Source organism: Falco punctatus (genome assembly GCF_963210335.1).
Source record: "Falco punctatus genome assembly, chromosome: 8".
Taxonomy (NCBI): Eukaryota; Metazoa; Chordata; class Aves; order Falconiformes; family Falconidae; genus Falco; species Falco punctatus.
The window spans coordinates 10,612,172-10,637,327 of NC_137588.1; the positions used below are offsets into that span (position 1 = coordinate 10,612,172).

At 40.6% G+C, this 25,156-nt stretch overlaps 1 protein-coding gene across 6 annotated transcripts in view; it reads left to right on the plus strand.

Annotated features, from left to right (window-relative positions):
• ERBB4 (erb-b2 receptor tyrosine kinase 4) overlaps positions 1 to 25,156 on the plus strand; it is a 640,461-nt gene that overhangs the window by 439,921 nt on the left and 175,384 nt on the right. For all 6 annotated transcript variants that reach the window (XR_013930080.1, XR_013930081.1, XR_013930082.1 and 3 more), the window contains exons 5-11: positions 1,849 to 1,914; positions 10,193 to 10,311; positions 14,143 to 14,284; positions 15,777 to 15,890; positions 17,512 to 17,638; positions 23,359 to 23,432; positions 24,944 to 25,034. Coding sequence is in view for 2 of the 6 variants with exons in the window: in XM_080399817.1 (XP_080255943.1) it covers positions 1,849 to 1,914; positions 10,193 to 10,311; positions 14,143 to 14,284; positions 15,777 to 15,890; positions 17,512 to 17,638; positions 23,359 to 23,432; positions 24,944 to 25,034 (733 nt within the window). In the remaining 4 variants the exon portion in view is untranslated. The remainder of the gene's footprint in view (positions 1 to 1,848; positions 1,915 to 10,192; positions 10,312 to 14,142; positions 14,285 to 15,776; positions 15,891 to 17,511; positions 17,639 to 23,358; positions 23,433 to 24,943; positions 25,035 to 25,156) is intronic.

Consider the following 25,156-nt stretch of genomic DNA (forward strand, 5'->3'; position numbering starts at 1 on the left):
CTGGGGCTCTGGGTGCACTAAGGCAGGTTCTCTGTGTGTGCTCTGGGAGCATTTGGCATTCAGGAGGGAGAAGCATTAAGAGCAGGAGTGTGATCGAGTTCTGGCCACATCTGGATGGGAGCTGTGGAATGAGGTCTCCATTTGCTCGCAGTCAGGACTGGTGTGGGACTGTCCAAGCATTTTCTTAAATAACGTAAGATGTAGCCAGAGGAGAATTTACCAGTTCTTCTGTGTGCTTTCCATCTCACAGAATCACAGAATGGTCAGGGTTGGAAGGGACCTCTGGACGTAATCTAGTCCAACCCCCTTTTAAAGCAGGTTGTCCTAGATCATGTCACACAGAGTTATGTCCAGGCAGGTTTTGAACGTCTCCAGAGAAGGAGACCCCACAGCCCCTCTGGGCAGCCTGTCCCAGCGCTCTGTCACCCTCAGGGTAAAGAAGTGCTTCCTCACATTCAGATGGAACTTCTTGTGTTGCAGTTTGGGCCCGTTGCCCCCTGTCCTGCCGCTGGGCACCGCTGAAAAGAGCCTGTCCCCATCCTCCTGCCACTGCCCTTAAGGGATTTGTGTGCACTGATAAGATCCCTCTCAGCCTTCTCTCCTCCAGGCTGAACAGGCCCGGCTCCCTCAGCCTTTCCTCACCAGGGAGATGCCCCACTCCCCCCACCATCTCTGTAGCCTCCGCCGGCCCCTCTGCAGCAGTTCCCTGTCTCTCCCGAACCGGGGAGCCCAGCACCAGGCACAGCGCTCCAGATGAGCCTCACCAGGGCAGAGCAGAGGGGGAGATCACCTCCCTCCCCTGCTGGCCTCGCTCCTCCTCATGCCCCCCAGGGTGCCATCGGCCTTCTTGGCCACAGGGCACACTGCTGGCTCACGGGCACCTTGCTGTGCACCAGCACGCCCAGGTCCTTCTCTGCAGAGCTGCCCTCCAGCAGGTCAGGCCCAGCCTGGGCTGGTGCCTGGGGTTGTTCCTCCCCAGGTTCAGGACCCTACACTTGTCTCTGTTGAACTCCATTAGGTTCCTCTCTGCCTAACTTTCCAGCCTGTCCAGGTCTTGCTGGATGGCACTGCTGAATCGGCCACTCCTCCCAGTTCTGTATCATCAGCAAACTTGCTGAAGGTACGCTCAGTGCCTTCATCCAGGTCACTGGTGACTAAATTGAACAGGACTGGACCCAGTACTGACTCTGGGGAACACGAGGCTCCTTCAGAAGCACAACTACAGGCAACTAGAGAATCAGCAGCCAGAAAAGGAAAGGTCCTGTGAGCTTAGCTGTCACTGGGGTTGAGTGGTTGTGCAGGGCACATTTCCGTTACCACGATATTGGACATGAAGGCTGTTGCAAGCTTCTAGGGCAGAGGGGTGGCTTTTAATCAAAGGCATTGAGTGTATCACCGTATTGTTCAGATGAAATTGAACAATGGATAGATAGATAGACAGACAGATTATGCTGTCTAGCACAGCCATCTCTTCTCCTGTGGAGGAATGACTGCGTCTTACATAGGATATAGAGAGCAATAATAATAGTGCTGTCTGATGAAATTGTTCCTCATTCCTCTAAACTTGTTCATCCTTTTTTTTATTTTTTTTTCAATTGTCCTAGTCATTATACATAGCAGAGAGGTGTTTAAGTTATAAAGCACTTCAATAAGTAGTCATATTTCATATGTCTGACACCAGTTCTGGCTGCTTATCTGGGCCTTTTTTACAGGCACTGTTTCAAACTTGGTGAAGCATAAAACCTCTCTAAAGACAAGATGGACCCTCCTCTTCAGCAGTTGCTGGACGTTGAAGAAATGAGTGGAAGCTACGTTTCTAATCTTTCTCTCTTTCTGTCTGTCCTGCAGGTGGTCGATGCCACAAGTCCTGCACAGGCCGATGCTGGGGACCCACAGAGAATCACTGCCAGACCTGTAAGTATGCAAGACTCAGGAAAAAAAAAAAGAAAAAAAAAAAAAAGAAAGGAAGCAAAAAGGACTGGAAACAGGGATCCTAATTATTTATTTATTTATTGTGAAAGGATACTATAAATTCTGGTTTCAGCATAATTCTAAAATACATGAATTTTTTTCTGTATGTTTTTACTGAGATGATCCACTTTTTTTTCTACCCATGTGAATTTATGTTTTTCTTTCCTCTCTTGTGCTTTCATAAAATGCTTAAGCTAACTTGAATTTTCTTTTCAATTCTTGGTGGCAACAAGGAGCATGGCTCCTGAGAATATCGATAGTTATTTTGGAATACACCAAAGTGAATACTGCAGGAACAAAAAAAACTACAAGTCACATTTGGAGATCTTTAATGATGGCCTGATGCTGCATAGTTCCTAATGCCAAAATACTCTGTTAATTTCAGTGGGAGCCTGGGAATATTAGTTGTCTTGCAGAATTGTTCTCATTGTAACATCAGAATATGTTTGAGTTGTACTGAAAGAGAGTATAATAGGTTTTTTGTGAAGGAAGTAGTAAGTGAAGGGTCCTTCACAATGTCTGTCTGTCCTCTTGAATTAGAGAGCATTAAAATTAATTAAAAAAACCTATATTTTTGAGAGTTTCTTCTTTGTGTGCTTTCAGCTTCTTCAGATGAGCACTAGAGCTAGAAGTGCAGTCACAATATTAGCAAATATAAAAGAAGAGAAAACTGAGAGCTGTCTTTCCCTACAAGTTCCCCTCCTTACAAGAATAGAGCTATCCTTTACATATCCCTTCTTTGAAATTTAGGAAGGTGGAAACTGGTTGCATTTACTGGAGTCACTCTTCCTAGGAAATGAAATGGTTGCTGATATCTCCCCCAGAGAGCACTGCTCTAGCTTGTGCTTGTATCCTTGGCTGAGTTGTAGCTAGGAGGAAGGGATTGTGACAAATTAACTGCTATCAAGTGAGCACACCAACCAACTCTCAACCGATGATAGGCCAATGTCATCTGCCTTTTTTTGCTAGAAATATTAGGAACGCTATAACTATGCCTTTTTTCTTTCTTTTTTTTTTTTTTTTTTACTGCTTGGAGCAAGAGATAAGAGGAAATTAGAAATGACAGAAGCTTGACATGAACGTTTTATGAGTGAGTACAAGCAGGAAGTGCAAGCTGACCTCGTGTCTGTGGCAAAGCAAGGGGCACAGGCAATGAATCTGCGTGCCTGCAGAGGCTCTGCCACCCTGCCAGGCGCTGCTTTTCGTTCAGGACTATCAGCTGATGTTACTGGCAAAGCTGATGACAGTTACAGCTCTGCTGAAGTTCATGTTCATGTATTACTGTTTCATATTGAGCTTTATCTGTGGGTATGATTAAAAACGCTGTAAGACAGGTTGTAGGAATAACAAGTGTAAGGAACCAGGTACTATGATGCAAAACAGCTCCTTCTTTGTCCGAATTGAGCTAGTATGTCTCCTTCCTTTGCTGGCAGCCTTTATGAAAGCCCCAAAGAAGTCAGTGCTCAGAAAGCCTCCTTACATTAAGGTTATGTGCTGAAGTAGATAATGGAAAGGGCCTTAAACCCTAGCTGATCAAATAATTTTAAATAATAGCTAGAATTAATTAACACTGGTTCTTTCTCTGTCCTAATGAGAGGCCTGTTTGTCTATTAAAACTAGTAACTCTGTAAGAACCAGGGTAATTCTGGATGAATTTGAACTTGAGTAGGCTTATTCAGGCCTTATGTGGTTAGTTTTTCCAAGAATACTGTAAAAACTTGGCAGTTCTGTAAGGATGATATGATCCTGGTTTGGGCCTCGGCTCCAGCCTTATATAAAGTTGGGAAGTCCAACTGGACTCTGTGTGGCTGCAGAAGTTCATGTGGCAGGATCAGCTCCCATGGTCTCAACCTCTACAAAACACTGCTCTCAGATAAGTGAGCTGATCTGGTGGATTAATGTAGTAATACCAGAGAGAGAAAAACTTATCTGCACTGTTGTGAAGTCAGAAGCTTAGCAGAGCTGCATGGTGAGTTTGCTCCAAGAGTGACAGCTATCTCTCTCTTCACGGTGACTGCTCTCTCAAATCCAGAGAGCGGGCACAGGCTAAGGTGCCACTGCGGATTTAAAATAATAAACTGTGAAAAGACATGTGCCATCTAAGTTCTAGGGAAATACACAGATCGCACATTTCTAATTGAAATAGCTACTCTATGGCCTTTTACCATCAAGCACACTCTGCAGCCTCTGATTGTCAGGGATAGGAGTTAATTTTATATCATATGCTTCCTCTTTGCCTCCCTGACCTTACTGCCACCTTGGCTAAACAGCAGGATTTAAGGAAAAGACTGACTGTTAGGCTGGCAATGGGCATTTCTTCATTGCACTTTCTCAAAATGTGTTTTTCTGCAAACTGTTTGAAGCAAAGAATAAGAACATGAGTAGGGACTCAAAACATAAAAATGCAAGTGGTGCTATGCTTTTGCTACCTTCATTTCTGACTTTAAAAAACATGCCTGGCTTTCAAGCTTATAAATGTTATTCTTAGATACAAGCCGGAGACAGGATGAATGGTATCAGAAACATAGCGTATACCTTAACCTAGTCACCTTGGGGATGCATGTCTTTCAAACGCTTGTAGGAAAACACTTCAACAGTACTGCATCCTAGTGTCAAACTATTTTGTTCCTAGAAACAACTCAGAGGTGCACCTGAATATTTAATAATTTCATTTTTTTTATTGAGTCACTGATACAAAATATTCTAATGAGTCCCCCTCCCAAGATAAGATTTAAATTATTTTCCTGGGAAAGGATAAAAAATGAAAGATCTTAATCCACATCTTTCATTTCAAATTACATATGGAAAAAAATCAAAATCCTTTTGTTTTTTGCATGAATATCATCTATCTAGCTTCTTATGTTGCCTTCCAGCAATGTCTTTCTATACTTCTAACTCCATCTGATACACCACCTGCAATCTAACTCTGTCCTAATGTCTCTCTAAATGTGACGAGAAAATGTACATATTTAAGAAGACAATTAATAGGAAATTTAAAATAAGCTGTTCTGTCAGGAGGTAGAGAAGGTGTAATTTCAGGGTTCTGTTTTATGCAGTTAACAACCCATTTTTCTTTTATAGTTAAAATATTAGTAAATATTAATATTGAACATTTGAAAGCTAGATGGTATTCTTTGTTTCAGTGTCAGGAAAGGCTAATGTGGAAATAGTTTAAAAAAGAATATTTTTCAAAGAGCATTGGGCACTCACTAAACAGAATGTAAACCACTTAAAAAAAAAACAACACAGGAACAAATGCTTTTAGGTGTTACTAATCAAATTTGAAAATCTATAGTTGAGTTGTTACTGGTTTTGCTGTTGATGTCTTGTTAAGAGTTTGGGTGCTGGGTTTGGGTTTTTTTTATTTTTCATAGGAAAAGAGATTGAATAAATTATTTTATTGAAATGGCAGATTATTCACTTTTTCCTGGAGGAATGTAACTGAAACAAAAGAGAAAAATCTAAGTTAAAATATAGGCCCAACTAAGGGAATGCAAAAAGGCAAATACCCTTTAAATCAACCCCAAAACATAAATAGTCAGCAAATGTAAAACGCCTCATGACTCTGTATGCGTACAGAAGTTCAGCCTGAGCATAATTGTATTTATAAAGCCTTTGTGCAGCTGATGTTGCTGAGAAAAGGAAGGTGCCAATACAGTAAGTACCCAATTAGAGCTGAAAAAGGCAAGTGGGAGCCTGGTGGAGGAGACAGGGAGCTGAACCAGCAACTCAGATCAGTCAGGATAACCCAGCATTTTTGCTTGGAGCCAGCATCTTTAATTAAAATCCTTGTATTTCTCTAATAATTTTGCATGTTCGTAAGACTTCTTCATTGATTTCAGTTACTTCCCATTTTTTCCATTGTGACGTAACTCCCAACATAATTAATGAATAAGTGAAACAATAAGAGAGACTAATTAATTGCACACATGTATGAAGTGCCCATTACACCCTGTTTCCAACACAGTTTATGGCTATATCGCAGTGAAATACTAGTAGAGGTTGACAGTCACTGTTCCACATTCTCCCAGAAACCCATCCCAACACATGGCATGCTTTCTCAAGATAATGGTGTTTGCCACTCTCCTTTGCTGTCCTGAACCTGAGTGTAATAGTTCTTTGCAGCTGAATCCTCAGATCTCTTGGGATCCCACAAACTGTCAGCAGGCGTCAGGGTGGGTAGTTGTCCTGACCCTCAAGAATGTGGTTTGAAACTTGTGGCCTCAGCTGCAATTAGTGAAGGTTTTCCTTACAGTTATGCTGGGTGAAGAAATGAGTATCTGGCACCTAAAATGCCTCTGGGGTCCCAGCCCAGAACTCCTGGATCTCATGTGTGTGTCTGGAAGTGTGTGATCTGGGGGGTCCTGATCACCCCTGTCTATCAGCTCCCCTGTGAACAGACTCCACGCTAGGTAGCAGGAGGAAGAGGTTGTTGCTCCACTCTTCTCTCAGCTTGCAGCAGAGTTGCTCTCATTTGATGCTGCCTGTTTGTAGCTGCTGCCAAGTTCCCTGCCATCTGTCCCCACTCTCTTCTAAGCAACTTCTTGAGCCACATGTCCCCTCTAGGAGCCACCCACCAACATTCATCAGCCTGAACATACAGTTTGATATTTTGGGTGATATTTACCTTTACATCTCCCTCTTTTAGATAGGTCCTGAGTCACAGCTATAAAATCACTTTCTGGTATTTGGGGGGAAGTTTTGGGAGAAAAGGCTTACTGTCTTTTTAAACCATTGCAGATGTGTGCATTTTCTATAGGGTTACCACATGATAATGATTGCAGGAAGCTGAACTGTTGAGTTAACGTTGATTGGAATGTGAACAATCAGATTGTTTCAGGACTTCATACAAGACATATTGTTGTGTTTGTTTTGGTTTGGGGAAAACCCTTCATTGGAAACTGTCTTGAATATGAGTCCTTAAAAATATTCAGAGCCCACTAAGCTTTTTTCTGTCTCCGTACAGGGTGCCACTGAAGATATCTGACAGGTCCTCCTCAGAGCTGGACCCTCAATAGCAGTTATAATGCAAATACAGCATGCAATGAACCAGAAGATAAATACAGTATGTCATGGCCTTTTCCTAGAATGAAATGTTGGCATTTCTGTTGGCATTGTTTGCTTTCCCAGCAAAATAAACAATTAGGGAAGAAGAGCAGCAAACCCTTCCTAATAGTAACTTTTGCAAACCACTTTATAACTTCCTGGTCTTCAGGAAAACTCAAAATGCTCCCTATCCTGAACAGCATGGTAGAGGCCTTCATTAAGCTGGTGCCTAATCGTAAGCAGAGTATACTTTTTGAAGGTGTTCTGTTTAAGTATTGTGCTGAAAAGGGGGCCATATCTCCCCAGGGCAGCCTTGCTGCAGGGGATGTTCTTGTTTTTTTGGAAGAGGAAACATGCTCTGGAATAAATTGTAGTCATTTCTTAAAAAGTTAGGGATTTTTTAAAAAAAAAAAAACAAAACTACAACACCTGTAACTTTAGACGTTGCAAAAGCCTTACTGTGGGGCTCTAGAGGAGGGTGAAGAATTCAGATGATTTTGTGCTAGCCTAATAGTGCAAAAACTGCTGAAAAGCTGTCAGTATATTGCTTAAATCCATTGGTGGTGTTGGAGCTTGCTCTCCACCACTGTTAAAATTATGCAGCCTAGGGCTCACTATAAATAATAGCTTGTGAGGTGAGAAGAAGACCGTGCCTCTTTTAAACGTGCCAGGAGTGGTCAGTGTGGTTTATGGGTGTGGACACCAGGCATGGCGGAGGCAGGCCTCCCTCCTCTTGAGGCAGAGGATTCGCCTCCTCAGGGCCTGGTTTTGGGGACAGTGGTGGAGGGCTCCCAATACCTCTTGCAGCTGTCGGAACAGGCCATGCTGCCAGGCCTCAGCCTCTTTGCCCTTTTAAAAGTCTGCCAGGTGATAGTAGACATCTTGGCCCACTCTCTACAGCAGCTGGCATTGAGGTAAATAAATTATAATTTATTTAATTACCTGGCTCCTGCTAATTGTCTGCACAGAGGTGCTTTACACCAAAACTTCCTAAGTTTAAACAAAGCATTAACTTGCTGTGGAACAACAGTGAAAAATGCTTTTTAACAGCATCCTGCCAGTGAATATATTTTTTTTTTTTTAAAGAAAAAGGAAAATATGCTACTGGTGCACTGCAATTTTTTAGGATGTGACAGGTGGGGTGGTCATGGTGAGGGGAACGCAGACACTGCACCCTCTGTCTGTTGAACCTTCTGGAAGGGGGCACTGAGCATGCTCAGTGGCGGGGCAGCCATTTTAGTGCCCGCCATGCTGCTGCAGCCATTTTAGTGCCCGCCATGCTGCTGCCGTGAGGAACAGTTTGGTACATGGGTGCGTGGCCTTTTGGGGTCTGTCCTTCCGCTGGCTGTGGTGACACTAGCTAGTGAGGCAGAAAGTGGTGGCGGAGGAGCAGTCATTTTAAAAAATGAGGTATGTGTGGTGAGGAATGCTTGCTGTGTAAAAAGGAGGCAGAGCATTTGGATGGTGCCCCCTTGGCTTGGGGGTTACTCCTTGTCTGAGGAGTGACACAGGTAAACAGAGAGGGTTTGGGTCATAGAATGGAAGGAAATGAATGTCATTTGCTTGTGTGCCTCTGAACTGATGGAGGGAGCCTCTGGCAAATAGGGTCCTCTATCAAGTCAGGGTAAATCTGTGCTTCGGCTCCCTTTGAGGTCAAAGCAGGTGGTGTACAGTCCATTGCAAATCAAGGCACTATGGACCAGTTTCTGAACTGGCAGAAAACAGTATACAGTCACTGACTAAACGAGGTCTTCAGTCATTTTCATGACGTAAGACTGTTCCTATCAGCTAATGGTATGGTGGTGGCATACTGCAACATGTGTTCTGCTTAACATATGTCACTGTTTCATATATCTGCCTTAATGGTTATCAACACTGTTACTTAAAAAAAGAAATCCTTTAAATCTGTTTCTTTGGCTCTGTTGACAGCAAATGCATTTACAGAAATTTCTCTTATTCCTTCAATTAGATTGCATAAGGCATGAAAGTGTTTTCTGTCTGGGGGTTTGCCTCTGGTATCAGCAAGATGGTATTACTCTGAAAGTGCATCGCTTTATTCTGTAGATTATAAATGATGATTCTCTTTGGTTATTTACATTTTTATGTCCTAAATAAATACTCTGTATATCAAGAAGCTTTGGCATTACCTTAAGTATTTCTGGCAAGTAGTGCAGGGAATTTGGTTTGGACAATACTTATAAAGGAGTTACCAATAAATTAAATAGTAGAATTGAGCAGAAAATTGGGTGGAATTTTGTGTTCTCTGGCTTCTTGGAAAGTGTTTTCTGTAGAGAAGTAGTTAAATGCTTTTAACAAAATAAATGGTAAAGGTTAATTACAGAAGTGTAACGTCCCTGCTTTTATCGAAAGACAGCTGACAGCACAGCTTCCTGGCATTCTGTATGTGCTAGCTGGTATAGTCCTGCAGATAACATTAATTTCTTTTTCCATAAAATAAAGATAGGGGCTATAGCCAAGTGAGGGGAGGAAGGTGCTCCACTTGTTGACCATTCTTTGCACAAGGCTAAGCCCTGAGGTACAGTAGTGTGGTACCACTTAAATCACTCTGCTTTCCGGTTGGTAGAATATAGTTGTATCCCTGTGAATGGAGGCTGGATTGTGTTACTTAGAAAAGGTAAGTGGTGTTTCCAAATGTGTTCCAATCTACAAGTTGTATTCTGTTCTTTTATCTCATTGCCTATTTGTCAAACAGATTGTCATCAAGAACAGCATTTGGCTCTGAGATTGCTGGCCTTACTCTGAATTTCACTCATTTACTCAGTGTTGCTGTTCTTCATGGTGGGAAAACTCACATGGAACTGATGAGCTATTCTGTTATTTTGTGGGGGTTTTTTCATAGGTTTCCATCAGCTGTTTACAAAAGCTGGTAATTTGAAAATAATACTCTATCTGAATCACCCAAATATCCAAGGATAAGAGCAAACATCTTAAAAATCCTTCCTCTGCAGTCCTTGAACAACATGTATGTTTCTGAATAGGATATTGTGAAGGATTCGAGAAGATACGAGTGGCCAGTACCATTGAAGCAATTGCCTTAAAACTTGAGGGGTTTTTTCAGTATGCTGTTTTGTTTGTTGTTTTCCTCAGTGTGCAGTTGGAGAGCTCTCTCCTTGGTTCTGATTCTGACATGACAATTTTTCCTGCCTCCTCCTAGTAACGAAGACAGTGTGTGCAGAGCAGTGTGATGGACGGTGCTATGGGCCCTACGTCAGTGACTGCTGCCACCGGGAATGCGCTGGAGGCTGTTCTGGACCTAAAGACACTGATTGCTTTGTATGTGTGAGATTTCTCATTTTTCTTGTTCCTGGCAGTCACACTGCAAATTCTTAATGCTTTAATCTGTGAAATTCACAGTTTTGTCCCTTTTAATGTATTGCATGCACACTCCCAGATTTACACTGCAAATTTTAGCATTTAATATTTTTTTGCATTATATTAACATCACTTATCTACTTAATATTACCCATTAACAGATTTATGAGATTTGTAAATACAGATTGGGAACCATTAATATGCTAATCTCTGTGATTTTTATCTTTTGCTTTTCTAAAATTAACTTTTAGAGGTAATAGGGAATTTTAGAAGTATTTATCATTACATTTGAGCATGGCTTTTATTACTGCTGTATGTGCTTTTTATTTGAAAGTCAAGAATGCAATTTAGCTTCTCTGTGAAAGGTGTTCCCTATTACTGCCAGACCTCATTTAAATTCAGCTTTTTTACTGGGCATGCTTCTTAGTGGAGATGGAAGGAAAGTGGTTTCCAAAATACTCTACCTCAAATGCATGCTACTATGTGTCCTTGAGATGAGAAGAGAAAAAGCTAACTTTTTTCCTTAAAAATAATAGACAATCTGAACATGCAGGCATTTTGACAAATTGTCTTGTTTGTAGTCTTTTATTTATAATTGTGTAAGCAGCCTCAGAACCCAACACTGATTTTTTTTTTTAAAAAAAAGTGTAGCTCATCACACTGGGTTCCAGAGACAAGTTTTGCTAATGTTTTCAGGGGAAGCAAACCTAGGCCTAAAGAACCATAGAACTTGAATGTGCATAGAGAGTTGGATTTTCAAAGGTACCCAAGTGATTGAAGAGACAAATATCTACAATGTTGAGTAGACTCCTCTTAAAGTCTGTCAGATAGGATTTGGAGGAGGGATCTTATGGTATGGAAAATTGTAGGTGTGTAGGAGATGGTAGTGTAGGCAAGTGAATCATAATGAACCAGGAAAAATGAATGTTTTCCTGGCTGGACCTAAAACTTGTTCTCTGTTCAGTTAACATTTGATAGTGGTAGGTGTTGTCCTTCAAAAACTCATTCTAAATGCTATTCTTTCATTGCTGATGAAATGCAGTGATGGTCTGACTTAACTGCTAACAGGTTTTAATAAAGCTGTTCTTTGTGTCTGGGGCTTTGCACAAGTAGGTATTCAGCACACAAGGTGTGCCTGATCCAGCCACTCACTGGAAGTTCTGTGTTGGCTTTGAACTAAGGAGATGGGGAATATAACATTTTTTCCTGTGTCAAGTACAATCTAAATAAGAAAAGGAAAGAGAAAAAAATGCAGTTATTATTCCCGTATGACTGTTGAGGAACATCCTCAAAGATGATGTGTTGATGTGTGTCCATTTTAAAAGGTTAAGGACAAGTTATTTGCAGCATAAGTTCTGTAATACTGCATTCTGAAAGAAAATGAGTTTGACTGACTGAATTATGGCAGTTATGGAAATATGTATGCTAAAAATCAACTAGTATGTTTGTTCTGATCCAGCAGAGAAGCACCCAGGGCTTTATTCTCATTCACTTCTAGCCCAAGAGCAATGTAAAAGAAATTCAGCAGGGGTCTGGCAATTTTCAGGACTAGTCATTACTTGCTTAGAACACACTGGGTGAAAAGTGTAACCCTTTAGGCTATAGACAACTGTGCTTAGCTTTCAGCTGAGATACAGAACTTTGGTTTTTTTCTCTGTGTATCTTCCAGTGCTTTCAGCACAAATTAGTGGCATTTAGCACCAAATGCTAGAAGTTTGCATATATTATCGAAGTAATTACAAATGTATACAAAGCATTATAGTCATAAATTTAAAGTTCCCAAATCTTCTAGATGAGTTTTCCTGAGAAGTGCCATCTTTCCAGAGAGTGTTGGTGTGCTTTACTTTATGAATTTGCTAAACCTTTATCAGAGTATTGTCATGTACGTCATAGAGAACCTTTAAAGTCAACAGCAGATGTAAAAAATGTGTGAGAAAACTTAACTATATTAGTATTTATTAATAAGCGAAAGTACAGTTTATGAAGCATTACAAATCCTTTAGTGTATTATGGCAGCTTGCAACAGCATCTTCTTGTAAATATGGTTTTAGTATTTCTAGATAAAATTAATCCATCCTCCTCCATATGGTGCCATACAATCATTTGCATATTCAGTTCTAAAAGCAAGACAATAATCATCTAACATAACTGCAAACAAACATGCTAAAACAAAGTTCTAGAGATGTTCTTATCTTGCATTCAAAACCAAACTGGATCTAAAATTTGAAATTCATAGGAGGGCCTGGTTGAGTGCCCAGTGGCACCAGAAAAGTAATAAACCCTGTTCATAGGATGGACTTCCCATCCCATCCAGTTCTTAGTAAAGAAGTAACTGACTGTATTTATCTTTCTAAGGGGAAATAAACCCCAACTGGTTCTGTAAGAAATTGACTGGGTTTGTAATATGCATTTTCAAGAACCAGAAAAGACAGAATCAGCAGTTTGGCTTAGCTCATGCTTCATACAGGACAGTGCCTTCATCATGGAAGTCCTGTTTGTCCCTTTGAGCAGCAAATTTTGTCCTTCTCCCTTGGTTACATTATTAGCCTCTCCCTTCTGAAATCTTCAGACCTGACAAGTAACCTCCCTCAGTCCTGCTGGTTCTGATCTGGGTAGAGATAAGGACTGTTAGTAAAAGCAGCAGAGCAGAGCAATCTTTTTCACTCTTCTTTCAGTCCCTGCCCTGGAGGGGAGGAGATGAGACAGAACACACATGTTGGTATATTTATTGACTCTATAAAGATTCAAAAGCACCTGTATTTTTTACAACCTGGAAAATAACAGAAGGATTCATCCCTAGACTAAAACTTCTAAAGCAAAACCTGCCTTCTGGAAGACAGGTTAGTGGGGAAGCAGAATCCAGTCACAGTGGTTGCTTTACTGCTAGAGGGATCCAAGCCAGGCTACAGCTTTCATATTCATAGGAAATTCGACATTTATGGTATGCTTTGTGGCTATTACTCCAACAGCATATTATAAACTGTGGTTAAAACCACAGACATGATGTGTGGTGATAAGGAATGTAAAAATCAGTGGGGGTTTTCTATGACTAATTATCAGCCTTGCATGGTCAATTATTTTCCCTGCATACCATTACTTCCCTTATCCACACAGTTGCCTCTTCATTTGTCAGGGCCCTGTCCTCTGTCAGCTGTGGGTGGTTGAGCTTGAATGTTAAGTGATACAAAGTCCTATTTTCTTTTCTCAGTGTGTGAAGCAACTGACCTTGTTAAACTTGCCACTTAGGGAAATGACCCCCTCCTGTGCTAGCTCAAAAGAAGTTCTTACCCCTCTGCTTTCTAATTGGGAATTTCAGTTTTTAGCTGGACCATGGACTCATGCTGTAAGAAATCTAAAGGTTGGACCTTTGAAAAAGTCATTAGCATTTGTTTAGACTGACTATGATGAATAGCTGTTCACTTATGGCAGTTTTAGAATGTTCTATCAAGTTGTGAATTAGTTGATTGCTAGTCGTAACAATAGCTATGAAACAATTTACGGTTGTCATATGTTTTTGTAGGAAGTGCTGTAACAGTCAACTGTTTCAAATTAAGGGGGCTCAGTAAGCCCCCTTTTATAAGTCATGTATTTGCCAAGATCCTAGCAAGAAATCTAAGTAGCCAAAATGAAGCTTGGATAACTATCATGTTCCTTACTGTTGCAGCAAGCTTGAACAATCAAGACTGTATTAAAAAAAAAAAAAAAAAATCCCAAACAACAGAAAACACCAAACATACCAGAAGCAGCTATATGATTTAATTTAATATTATTTTTTTCTTCTTTGTTTTGCAGGCCTGTATGAATTTCAATGATAGTGGTGCGTGTGTCACGCAGTGCCCCCAGACTTTTGTATACAATCCTACCACCTTCCAACTGGAGCATAATCACAATGCCAAGTACACCTATGGGGCTTTTTGTGTCAAAAAGTGCCCACGTAAGTGCTGTGTTAGCTGCCTTTTCCTGCAGTGATGGCAAGTTCGAGTTGCATTTCAGGAGCCTTACAAAGCAATGAGAGAATGGGAGCTAAGGACTTACTGCAGTATCCCAAATCACTCCATACATGATTCCTTGCAGCCTGGAATAACTCAGTCACATGTTAACTAAAGGCTGTGACATTCTGGGTTGCTGATGCTTCCCAAGCATTCCTATACTATAGTAATTTTCTTAAAGAAAGGGAATTCACTAGATTTCTGTTTTCATGACCACCACTTTGTACATTTGTGCTTTAGATCAGCATTTGTAAATTTCCAAATTAATTGTTAAAATAGTGGGATTGTAAAAGGGTGTAAATTTCTGTTTCAAAAATATAACAGTCCCCCACCAATACTACCTGGCACCAGATGCTTTCATTATAGTGATGCCCTTTTCTTAACTTGGAATAATGATGATTTGATAGAAAGTTGCCACAAATATTTTCTGAGCAGTTCTGTCTCAATGAGGAAAAGCCATGCAATACTGACAACAATGCAGTCTTAAAACTCTGGGGTAAAATTAGAGGGGAAGAGGGAGTTAAAAAAAGACTAATCCCATGCATGTAAAAAACACATGCTTCTGAGATACCAGACAGATGATGATAAGTAACAAAAAAAATTAGGGGGTCATTGCTTACTTAGTCTTTGATACTGATGTTTTAGTTAGAAAGAAAAATATGGGGGACAGTATTCTTGCTCTCCCTTTCACTCCCACCAAGGTTTACAGTTCTGTTGTGCACCAATTATTTTATGCATGAACTACATATAAAAGGATGGGTAATCTGTCATAAATGGAACCATAACTGAACCCAAACCAAAATCCAGATTTTGAATCTCCGTGGAGAAGTTCAGACCGACAGCAGGCTGAGGCTGACAAGGCTTAGTTCTGTCTGTAATAGTGGTGGATATTTTGAAGCAAGAATTTTTTTACAAAACTTGTATACCATACACTACTTAAGGGATATGATTCTTTGTCCAAATACTTCGCTGAATTTATTTTTTTCCCTTTCTTGACAGTATTAAACATTCAGTTAGGTAGGATCAGTCTATATCCTCTTTGACAGTTGTTTTACAAGGCAAAATTGAAATACTTGTCATTGTCTTGTGCAGTGTTTTGTCCCAGATGTATATATTTGTATGAATTTGAAAGAGACAGGGAAGAGCATCTTGTTTTATTTCTCTCCAATTATTGTAGCTTTTTTACTACAAATAATAGTAAAACCAAATTGAGGGAGGAGGGGAGATGAGGCTTGAGAATTCCTGGACTGTTTTAAGTCTCCAAAACCATGCCTAATTTGCTTGCTTCTACACTTCTAAAAACACTGAATATTAAATGTTAATGTAAATTGCTGAGGTAATTAATAATAAGCATTGACACAGAGTCCAAAACCATGTGTCCTGGTACTATTTAGTTTAGTGGTTCATTTTCTGCCAATATTTTCTTTTTCTTTTCAGACAACTTTGTGGTAGATTCTAGCTCTTGTGTCCGTGCATGTCCGAGCTCCAAGATGGAGGTTGAAGAAAATGGTATTAAGATGTGCAAGCCCTGCACAGACATTTGTCCTAAAGGTAGGCAGTAGTTCAGTATTATTTTCTTGAATATAGTCTGTGCTGTAGTAGAGCAGAGCAGGGTGTTATTGTGGCAGGAAATACACTTCATGAGCATGTTGTAGAATATTAGTAGCCCTTGGGTACCCACAGAACTTTGAGATATGTAGGCTCTGTTTGAATTATATACAATAGAATGAAAATTTGTTATGTTGTAATGGTAATATAACCAAACCAATCACTTAGATAAAAATGAAAGGGATTTCTCTGTTGGTTTTAGAGAAATCTGAAAGTATTCTTTATTATGTTATTTTAATGACAAGTATTTCCTGGAGGTATTTTAGAGCTGTCCTTTTGTCATTCTGAAAGGGGCATACTAAAGCCCTGGCTGCAATGTATGGTATGTCTCATGCCTGTCAGTACAACTTTATGTTTCCATTTATTTCCTGTTTTTTAAATCTTTCTGTTTTCCTAGAATCTTCTACCTCCTTTGTAAGTGTCTAAAACATGGATTAGAAGTTTTTCAGTGATAGTGCTGTTGAGAAGACTGAAATCTATAAGTTGCTTTGCTGTCCCAAACTCCACTAAGGAGACTTCCTGCTCCCTGCTTTAAGGTCTCACTAGCAAAGCATCATCAGTTTTCCCTTGTGGGCTTATGCCAAATTTCAGTCCTAGTGGAAGCCATATCTGGAAGAAAATGCACAATGAAGCTACTAAAAAACTCCGTGAATCAACAGTCATTCCACATGGCTGAAACAGTCAAACACAGAGATCTCTGCCAAAGTAGGGTACTGACATGCTGGATTTTTAGTGAAGTCAATGTCCAGCCCTTTAACCTAATTGCACTAAATAACTTTTTAGCTGGATAGGTAGTTTTATGCATTAAAAGACATGCACAGTGTTCCTGTCGAGCTCCGTAGCCTTACTCTGAGGAGGAAAGTTATCACGTGTTTGTAAAAGATTCAGGTGTACTGCGGGTAGTTGCCATTAGAGGAGCCCAGTTAGGGACACAGGTTTCATTACATGATGGAAGTTATGAAGGATTTGTTCCTGGATGAATCATGTGTCCCAGAAAATGCAACTAAATTACATAGAAAGGCTACTCAGAGAAGTTTCCTCACTGGGTACCAAAGTTTCTCCAGGCCCCAGCAAGTTCTTTGTTGGGTTAGTGAGTAAAGAATTATTTTTATGCCCTTTCTAAATGACCTTATGGCATGTGAATGGTTAAGTTCACAAATCCACTGGAGCAAAGGGGACCTCTTGTGCTAGCAGTCAGGACCCCTCAGGTTCTGCAGTAAGTAGTGCACAAATAAATGGCATGGCCACCAGGCTAGTCTGAGCTAAATTATCAACCATCTGTTTACAGCTGGCTTGAGTGGGATTTAGTGTGGTTCATACTGGCCTTTAGATCCCACGTGAAATACCTGTGTGCCAAAATGTCCTTCTGTGGCAGGCACTTTAGCTTATTGTTTGTTTTAAATCAGCACATGCTTCTTTGGGACTATGGGTAAAGGGTGCCATTTTGACACCTCTGTGCTGCTTTATCGCTGAAAAAAATGAAGACTCTTGTCTAGAAGGCCAACATGTTCTGATTTAGTAATTGTATTTCCTAGTTCTTTACACAAACTCCTTGTTTTGGCAGCATGTGATGGCATTGGAACAGGGAGTTTAGTGTCAGCTCAGACAGTGGATTCCAGCAACATCGACAAGTTCATAAACTGTACCAAGATCAACGGCAACCTTATCTTCCTTGTTACTGGGATTCATGGGTAAGTGACAAAATGTTACGACGTTATGTGATGGTGCCAGCTGAAACAAATTGCATCCACCTCTTAATGGTGGCTGCAGCCTTCTTTTACGGAATAGCAGACGCAGGAGAAATTAGTTTTCTGCCTTCCATTATGAAGGAACCTTACCTTGATTCTTATGATTCAGCCTGTAGGAAAAGGAAGGCTGTTTGTGCCAGAAAGAAGAGAGAGCTGTGATCTTATGTTATGAGATCCTTGCTGCTGGCTTAGAATAATGGCTGATTAGAGAACAGAAGGGAGAAAGGAAAGTTACCTTCCTTTGGGTTGTTCTAAATTTTGTTTGACCAGCAGTCTAAGGTGCAGAATGTGCAGAGAGAGTGCCTCACCTAACATAAGTTGTCATAGCCTGGGTGGCTGTCACTGCATATATATGCAAAAAAGCTGCCCTCTTTTTAATCAGTTTTAAAGCATGTATTCCAGTTTCAATTGCAGCGATAGTGGATTTAAATACCAGCGAGTTTTGTGTGTTTTGGTTTAAATATGGCTATATATTGAATAAGTCTTCATAACAGTTAAAGATGTGGAGGTACAGAACCAGTGTTTGAAAGTCTCATCAATGTCTCCTTCTAAAGAAAGATGTAGAAGCCAGGCAACTAGTGCCTTGCTGTTTACTGTTTGGTGCAGTGTGTGTTTGCAATTGTAGCAAAGGTGAATGCGTGGTGCAAATGCTGCAAGGGTGGGATGTGTCCAGGGAAGACAGATATTCTCTGTTCTGGTGGTCAGGTGAGGTCATCTGATGCAACTAGCCACTTTCTTGCATTGTATTCTTTCTGTCATTAAAAGAACAAGCATATGATTGTGTCTTCTTACTAACTCAAGCCTTCATGTTGTAATCAGTTGTGGCAAATTACATGTGACACATTGAGGTATTTTTGGACCTATTAAAATGATCAAAATCCTCAAAATATACAAATAAGATTAAACCCTTTTGCCCCTTTGTTGCAGTAAGTAGGCAGATACTTTGTGGTACATTAACAGTGTAAAGTACTCAATTGCTTCAACCACTGCGTAGGCTTCAAGTTTTCACTTGCTTTTTAGGTTCCTCAGAGCTTTCAACACTCTTTGCAACTGGTTGTCAAGATTTGATATCTTAAATACAGTTCCCAAACCAGCTCCATGTTTGCAGCTCTGTGGTGTAGCAAAAACGTGATTAACTGAACGTCTGCAGATTGATCTGTAATGGAATTCTGGCATGAGTAGTGCCATCAGATTTTTCTTTAGTCTTTCTATAGATTGTGATATGTTTAGATTATATTCTGAGGTGCTTGACACTAGGTTGCTGGGCTCAAATTTCCCTGCTAGGTGAGGTGGAAAGAAATTACTTGTTTCCTTGTTTTGATATAGTGATTGATTGTAATGCTTCACCTGCAGCTTTACTCCAGCCATGAGAAAGACGGTTGAAAATCCACTTCAGTGGGGCCCTAGAGCTCAGTGATTCTCAAAAGGCCAGAAATGTGAGCTTTGACTGTGTAGCTGGTTTCATCTCTCCAGCAGCCAGTGTGAAAGGTTAATGTAGCATAGGGAGGAAGAAGGACTTTGGTTCAAGCGGTTTAAGGAAATGCTGCTTCAAACTTGTTGAACCCTGGGAGAAGGTCAAACAAGAGTCAGTGCTCAGGTCATCATTCTTTCTGATCTGGGCAGATGACCAACTGTGAGGCTGGATGTAAATCTGTATAGATCTCACAGGACAGGAAGTACCTGGTAAATGCAAGACAAGCAGCTAGAGGACACGAGCAATTCTGTGTGGATTATTCCAGTGCACTACATTAAATGTAATTTTGAGTATTAGAACTGCTTTTATTGCAAAAGTTGTATTAGCGGCAAAGTTAGGAGATGAGTATTCATCTAAAAATTATATAAATTACAGACTATAAAAGCAGAGGGTTAAAATATTTTGTTCTAATAGAATAATACAAACCTAGGACATGTAATGTTGAAACTATAGCACTTTGTCTCTAATTCTTTATGAAGAAAACTCATTCCAAGGAATCTTAAGAAGACACTGAGTTCTGCAATCCTAATTTTTTCCACAGCATAAATTATAGCAGTAGGTATTCAAAGAAGAGAAGAAGATTTGAGAATTAATGAAAATAACTTTATATTTCTGGAACAGCTTTTTGTTTAAGATTTCTGTTACATCTTGCAAATCAATAATACAGAAAGGAAATTTAAAAAATGACACTAGCTGTACAAGCAGTTAGTTATATAAATTGATAGTAGAGAGCAACAACAAGAATACATTGTTTCCACTCCAACTTGTAGTTAAACTTCTGTTACAGATTTGTTTACTCAGAGTAAACTGCCGCTTTTAAAGAATGAATTTTCACTGTTTCAAATTTTAGGGACTTAAAGTCGAGCTCTCTGTGGGGAATTGAAAGATTATTTGTAGTGGCAGAAAATAACTTCAGTGAAAAATGCTGAGTGGACTTTTTGTGTTTGTCCTCATTGGGAACTGTGCTATTACAATTGATCCTGTCATGTTTTTGATCCTGTGATTCTGTAGCCTGTCTTTCCCTTTCCTTAGTACTTGAACTTCAACTCTTTGTGAATTTGTAATAACTTACATTAAAACTGTATATATAATTATGAATTGATTTTAGGCAGAATTATTTATAGTAGTTGATATATAACTTAGTTATGAATTGGCTTTAAGTAGTGTCCAGAAAATAAGTGGGATGACGGTAGACCTAAATTTCGGTGAGGCAGTAGTACTCATTCTTCTAAGGTAAAGCTCTGCTGAAGTGTGTGGATAAGGTGATCTTCATTAGAATACATAGCTGCTGCCTGGGACAGAAGACACGCTGGCTGGGAAATGGGTGGGACCTGTATAGGTCGGGTGCAGCCTTCTTGCTACTGTTTTCTTCTGGTTGGGGTGTGTAGTGAGTTTGCCTGGCAAGGTCTTGGTAACTGGCGGGGGGGGGGGGGGGGCGGGCGGGCGGGCTACAGGGGTGGCTTCTGTGAGAAAATGCCAGAAGCTTCCCCCGTGTCCAATGGAGCCAATGCCAGCCAGCTCCAAGACAGACCCGCTGCAGGCCAAAGCTGAGCCCATCAGCAACGGTGCTAGCACCGCTGTGATAGCATATTATGAAGGGGAAAAGAAAAATGTACCTGCGCCAGCAGAAGAGAGGAGTGAGACTATGTGAGAGCAATAACTCTGCAGCCCCCAGGTCAATGCAGAAGGAGGGTCAGGAGGTGCCCCAGGTGCCGGAGCAGAGATTCTCCGGCAGCCCCTGGTGAAGCCCATGGTGAGGCTGGCTGTGCCCCTGCAGCCCAGGGAGGTCCACGGTGGAGCAGATCCCCACCTGCAGCCTGGGGAGGAGCCCACACAGGAGCAGGGGGATGCCTGAAGGAGGCTGTGACCCAAGGGAAGCCCACGCTGAAGCAGGTTTGCTGGCAGGACCTGTGGACCCGTGGAGAGAAGAGCCCATGCTGAAACAAGCTTGCTGGCAGGACTTGTGACCCTGTGTGGGACCCAGGCTGGAGCAGACTGTTCCTGAGGGGCTGCACCCTGCGGAAGGGACCCACGCTGGAGCAGTTAATGAAGAACTGCAGCCCATGGGAAGGACTCACATTGGAGAAGTTCATGGAGAACTGTCCCCCATGGGAGGGATCCTGCACTGGGGCAGCAAGAAGGAGTAGCAGAAACAGCAAGTGATGAACTGACCGTAACCCCTATTCCCCTGCGCCACTCAGGGGAAGGAGGTAGAGAAATCAGGAATTAAGTTAAGCTTGCAAAGAAGGAAGGGGTGGGGGGAAGGTGGTTTTTTTCTGATTTGATTACTAATAAATTAAATAAATTTTCCCCAAGTCAAGTTTGTTTGACCCATGATGGTAATTGCTGAGTGACCTCCCTGTCTTTATCTCAACCCACAAGCCTTTTGTTATATTTTCTCTCCCCTCTCCAGTTGAGGTGGGGAGTGATAGGACAGTTTTGATGGGCACCTTTGTTTAGCTAGGGTCAAACCACCACAGGGTGCTAAAAATCCAGGCTGCCTTCTGCTAGTGTCACTGCGTGTGAAGGGGTGGGATATACCAAGGAGAGCTGTAGTTGAAAGGATGGACAGCCCCAGCTAGCAGCAAATGCTACCTCCTTCCTTACCACACCCCTGTGACTTGCAGCAGGAACAACAAGCCCTCAGTGCTCACCGCTTTTTATCTTCCCTTTAGCTGTCCATCTCCAGTTTCACAATGAACTGAAACTCTCATTCTTGGAGCTGTAAAATTCAGCTGTGCTTGTTCTACTGAAAAATCCTGGCTCTGCTAGTAAGAATGGTAGAAGATGACTGCATTGTTCTAGTTTTATATATTGATAAAACTTATCACGCATTTGGCTGTTTAAGCAGTTTAAGTGTTTAATTGTCCTCCATTTTATTTTTATTTCTTTACCCTTGGTTACCTTATTGTGAACCCTGAATAAATTAATGGGCAATTATATTTGTATCTTTAAAGACTACTTTAACTTATCATTTGGAAGTGAAATTCAGCAACCTCATGTTTATTACATGCAAGGGTCTTTTCTTTTTTAGTAATAATGCATTTTAAAAATAAAGTGCTGTGTTTCTCTTATGTAGTCAAAACTTGTTATCTAGTTTGCTGAGAGCACCATATTGTTAAAATTTAGTGTATAGGATACTTCTGTGGTCCACTGGGCTTTATGTTAAGATTCAAGATCTCATTGTGTTGCTGCTAACCTGCGGTCACCTCCAGGATGGTTAGAAGTGACCCCATCAGTCTGTTACCTCATAGACTTGTGAGGCCTGTCCCCAGACAGCCTAGTTGATTATCTCTCTGTTCCAATTCCAAGAATTATGTCCCTTGAAAAGCAGAAGGAGGAGAGATGGAAATGCATGCTCCAAATTTACTGAGGGTGTTTTCTACCTTCTGAAAATGCACAAAAATACCATAATACAGCATTTACAGAAGGATTTTTAAAGGATTTTTGTTTGGATTAGGCTTCTAGTTGGCTTCTTAAGTAGCTAGAAAGTCTTTACTCCTTTAAAATTAAGGGGGGGGGGAGCAGGTAATCACTAAATGATGGCACTCTCAAAATCAAGGCCAGCTTCATTTGTTTACACTGTAGCATATTTAACTTTGAAATTGCATTTGGTGAGAGTATTTCATTACTCAGGTGACAAATTTGCTTGGCAAGGATCTGTGCTTTTTTGATGTTCCCCTGTCCAACACCTTCTAAAAAGTGTACCTTTTAATGCCACATGTCAGGAATTGCTGGCATGTTCTTGGTTTTATTTTGCTTATACCTTGTCACTTGTTTCAGTAGCAGGTTTGTTAGTCCTGGTAGTACAGTACCACAACTGTACTATTTGAGCTAGTATTCCTTGAAAAAATACTGAAAATTCATCTTTCCTTTAGGGAGGTCACTCATGGTTGTTTAGAAGCCCTTAATTTTCCATGAGCATAAATATTTGCTAAAACATTAATGATTTGAACCTTAAAGCTACTAAGCGCCATTATTTTCCTTCAAGATGACTTGGAAGAAGTTAGCACAGGTTCTGCAGGAACAACAATCTGAAGAAGTTAGAAACAGTCTGAAGAAATCTGGCACATATATTGCCTAAAAGCAAGGTGTTGACCTCCTGAAATATGCATTCTACATGGCATGGCTTTGAGAACCTGATCTTTTTTTACTTAGAGCATCAAATTTTGTGCTTTTAATCTTTCAGAGACCCGTATCACACAATTGCTGCAATCAATCCAGAGAAATTAAATATCTTCCAAACAGTGAGAGAGATAACAGGTAACACACTTCTGATTTCCTATATCCTGAACTTCTCGCTTTGCATTTATGGTTGTAATTTGTTGGGTTTTCTAAAGAACACGAGGTGCTTTTTTCTTTACACTCATCACACTGTAATTTTTTTAAAAAAATTATACACAACAACTTCAGTATCTATTGATATTCACAACTGTGTTGTCCTTTGCTCGTGAATACAAAATGTGCATTATGTTTGGGGTACACAAGAATCAGAAGACCAAGACTTTACTGTTAGGTGGGCAATGGGTCTTGGTCCCATGCTGACAAAGTGGTGAGGAAAATGGTGCTGAAATGTGAGAAACCCTTGTCTTCAACTGAATGCATTTGAAAGACACCTTGGAAAAAAACAGACAAGCCAATCTGGTTTTGCAGCTACTTCTCTTGGTCTGACAGAAGATGCTGCTGCAAATTAGCTTCTGTAATTTAAAGACAAATGTGTAATATGTGACGTGGTAGTCTTTCCCTTTTGTGACTTTTCATTGGGATCATATAGCTAGAACTCTGTACTTTGTTTTTTTGTATCTCCTTGTTGTTTAACCACGGGGGGAGCAAGGAGGAAGATAGTACAGCTCTGAGTTCTCAGTTGATTGCTGATTATGTATAGATAGGTAAGTGCAAAAAAAAAAAAAAATCATGCACACACAAAAAAATCTTTGGACACTACAGGATGATTGTAGCTGGGTGGAGCTCAGCAAGTGTTTGGCATTTAAAATTAGTGTTCTCACATGTGCTTCACCTCTCAAAAGTTTTGTGTTTTACCAAACCAGTTAGGATCTCCCTAACTGATGTCAAAAATAAGCTGGCATCTGAGTGTCTGTAATTTGCCATTCTTAAGCACACTAATTGACAGTCTGAGCTCGACTACTTAAGTGGAATTACCCCTATGTTTAAAGTTGTACAGCATTTCAGTCCAGTACTGAATCAAAATCATAGGGAACTGCACTCTGTAGAGGTGTGTGTAACACAAAATAAGTAGTCTGACATACTTACGCAGAGAATGCTCTCTGGTGATGAACAGTTCTCACACACACTCAGAAACAAATGCAAGTTCATTGTTCTAGGAAGGTCTTGTCATCTTTTAATGAATCATGATGGGTCCCTCAATTTCTGTCCTATTTCTCTAGCACATTTTAAAACAGAATGTTCTTAATTCAGGCAAATCTTCACTTTTTTCTGCTGCTGCTGTTCAGAAGAGGCTAGGAGGCCTTGCAGGATTCCAGCCTGTGTTTACGTTCACCCTCTACTATGGCTTGAAAGTGGATGTAATGCTGCTGTGACAATTCCTCCTTTGCTTTCTTGGGGAAGACAGTGTTGAGCAGACTGATAAATTCAAAGGCATTAGTCTGCAGCATTCATTACCTATTTATTTCTTTTTCTCAAACAAGCACTGTCTTTCATTTATAGTCTAATGCTGTCCTAACTCACGTATGTGATAAAGCAGTCTTTATGGCTGAAGTCATTGACATTCATGTGCTTGCCTTTTTCTCCTTCAGGGTATTTGAACATACAGTCGTGGCCTGAGAATATGACAGATTTCAGGGTGTTTTCTAACTTGGTTACTATCGGTGGAAGAGCTCTCTATAGGTAAGGTACTTTCTCTGTTGCTGGAATAATTTTTTATTAGAATTCAATGATTCTTTGTTCAGTAGCACAGAATGCAACATCCTTTGGGAAGGGCATCATAAATTGATACATTTTTTCTGTGT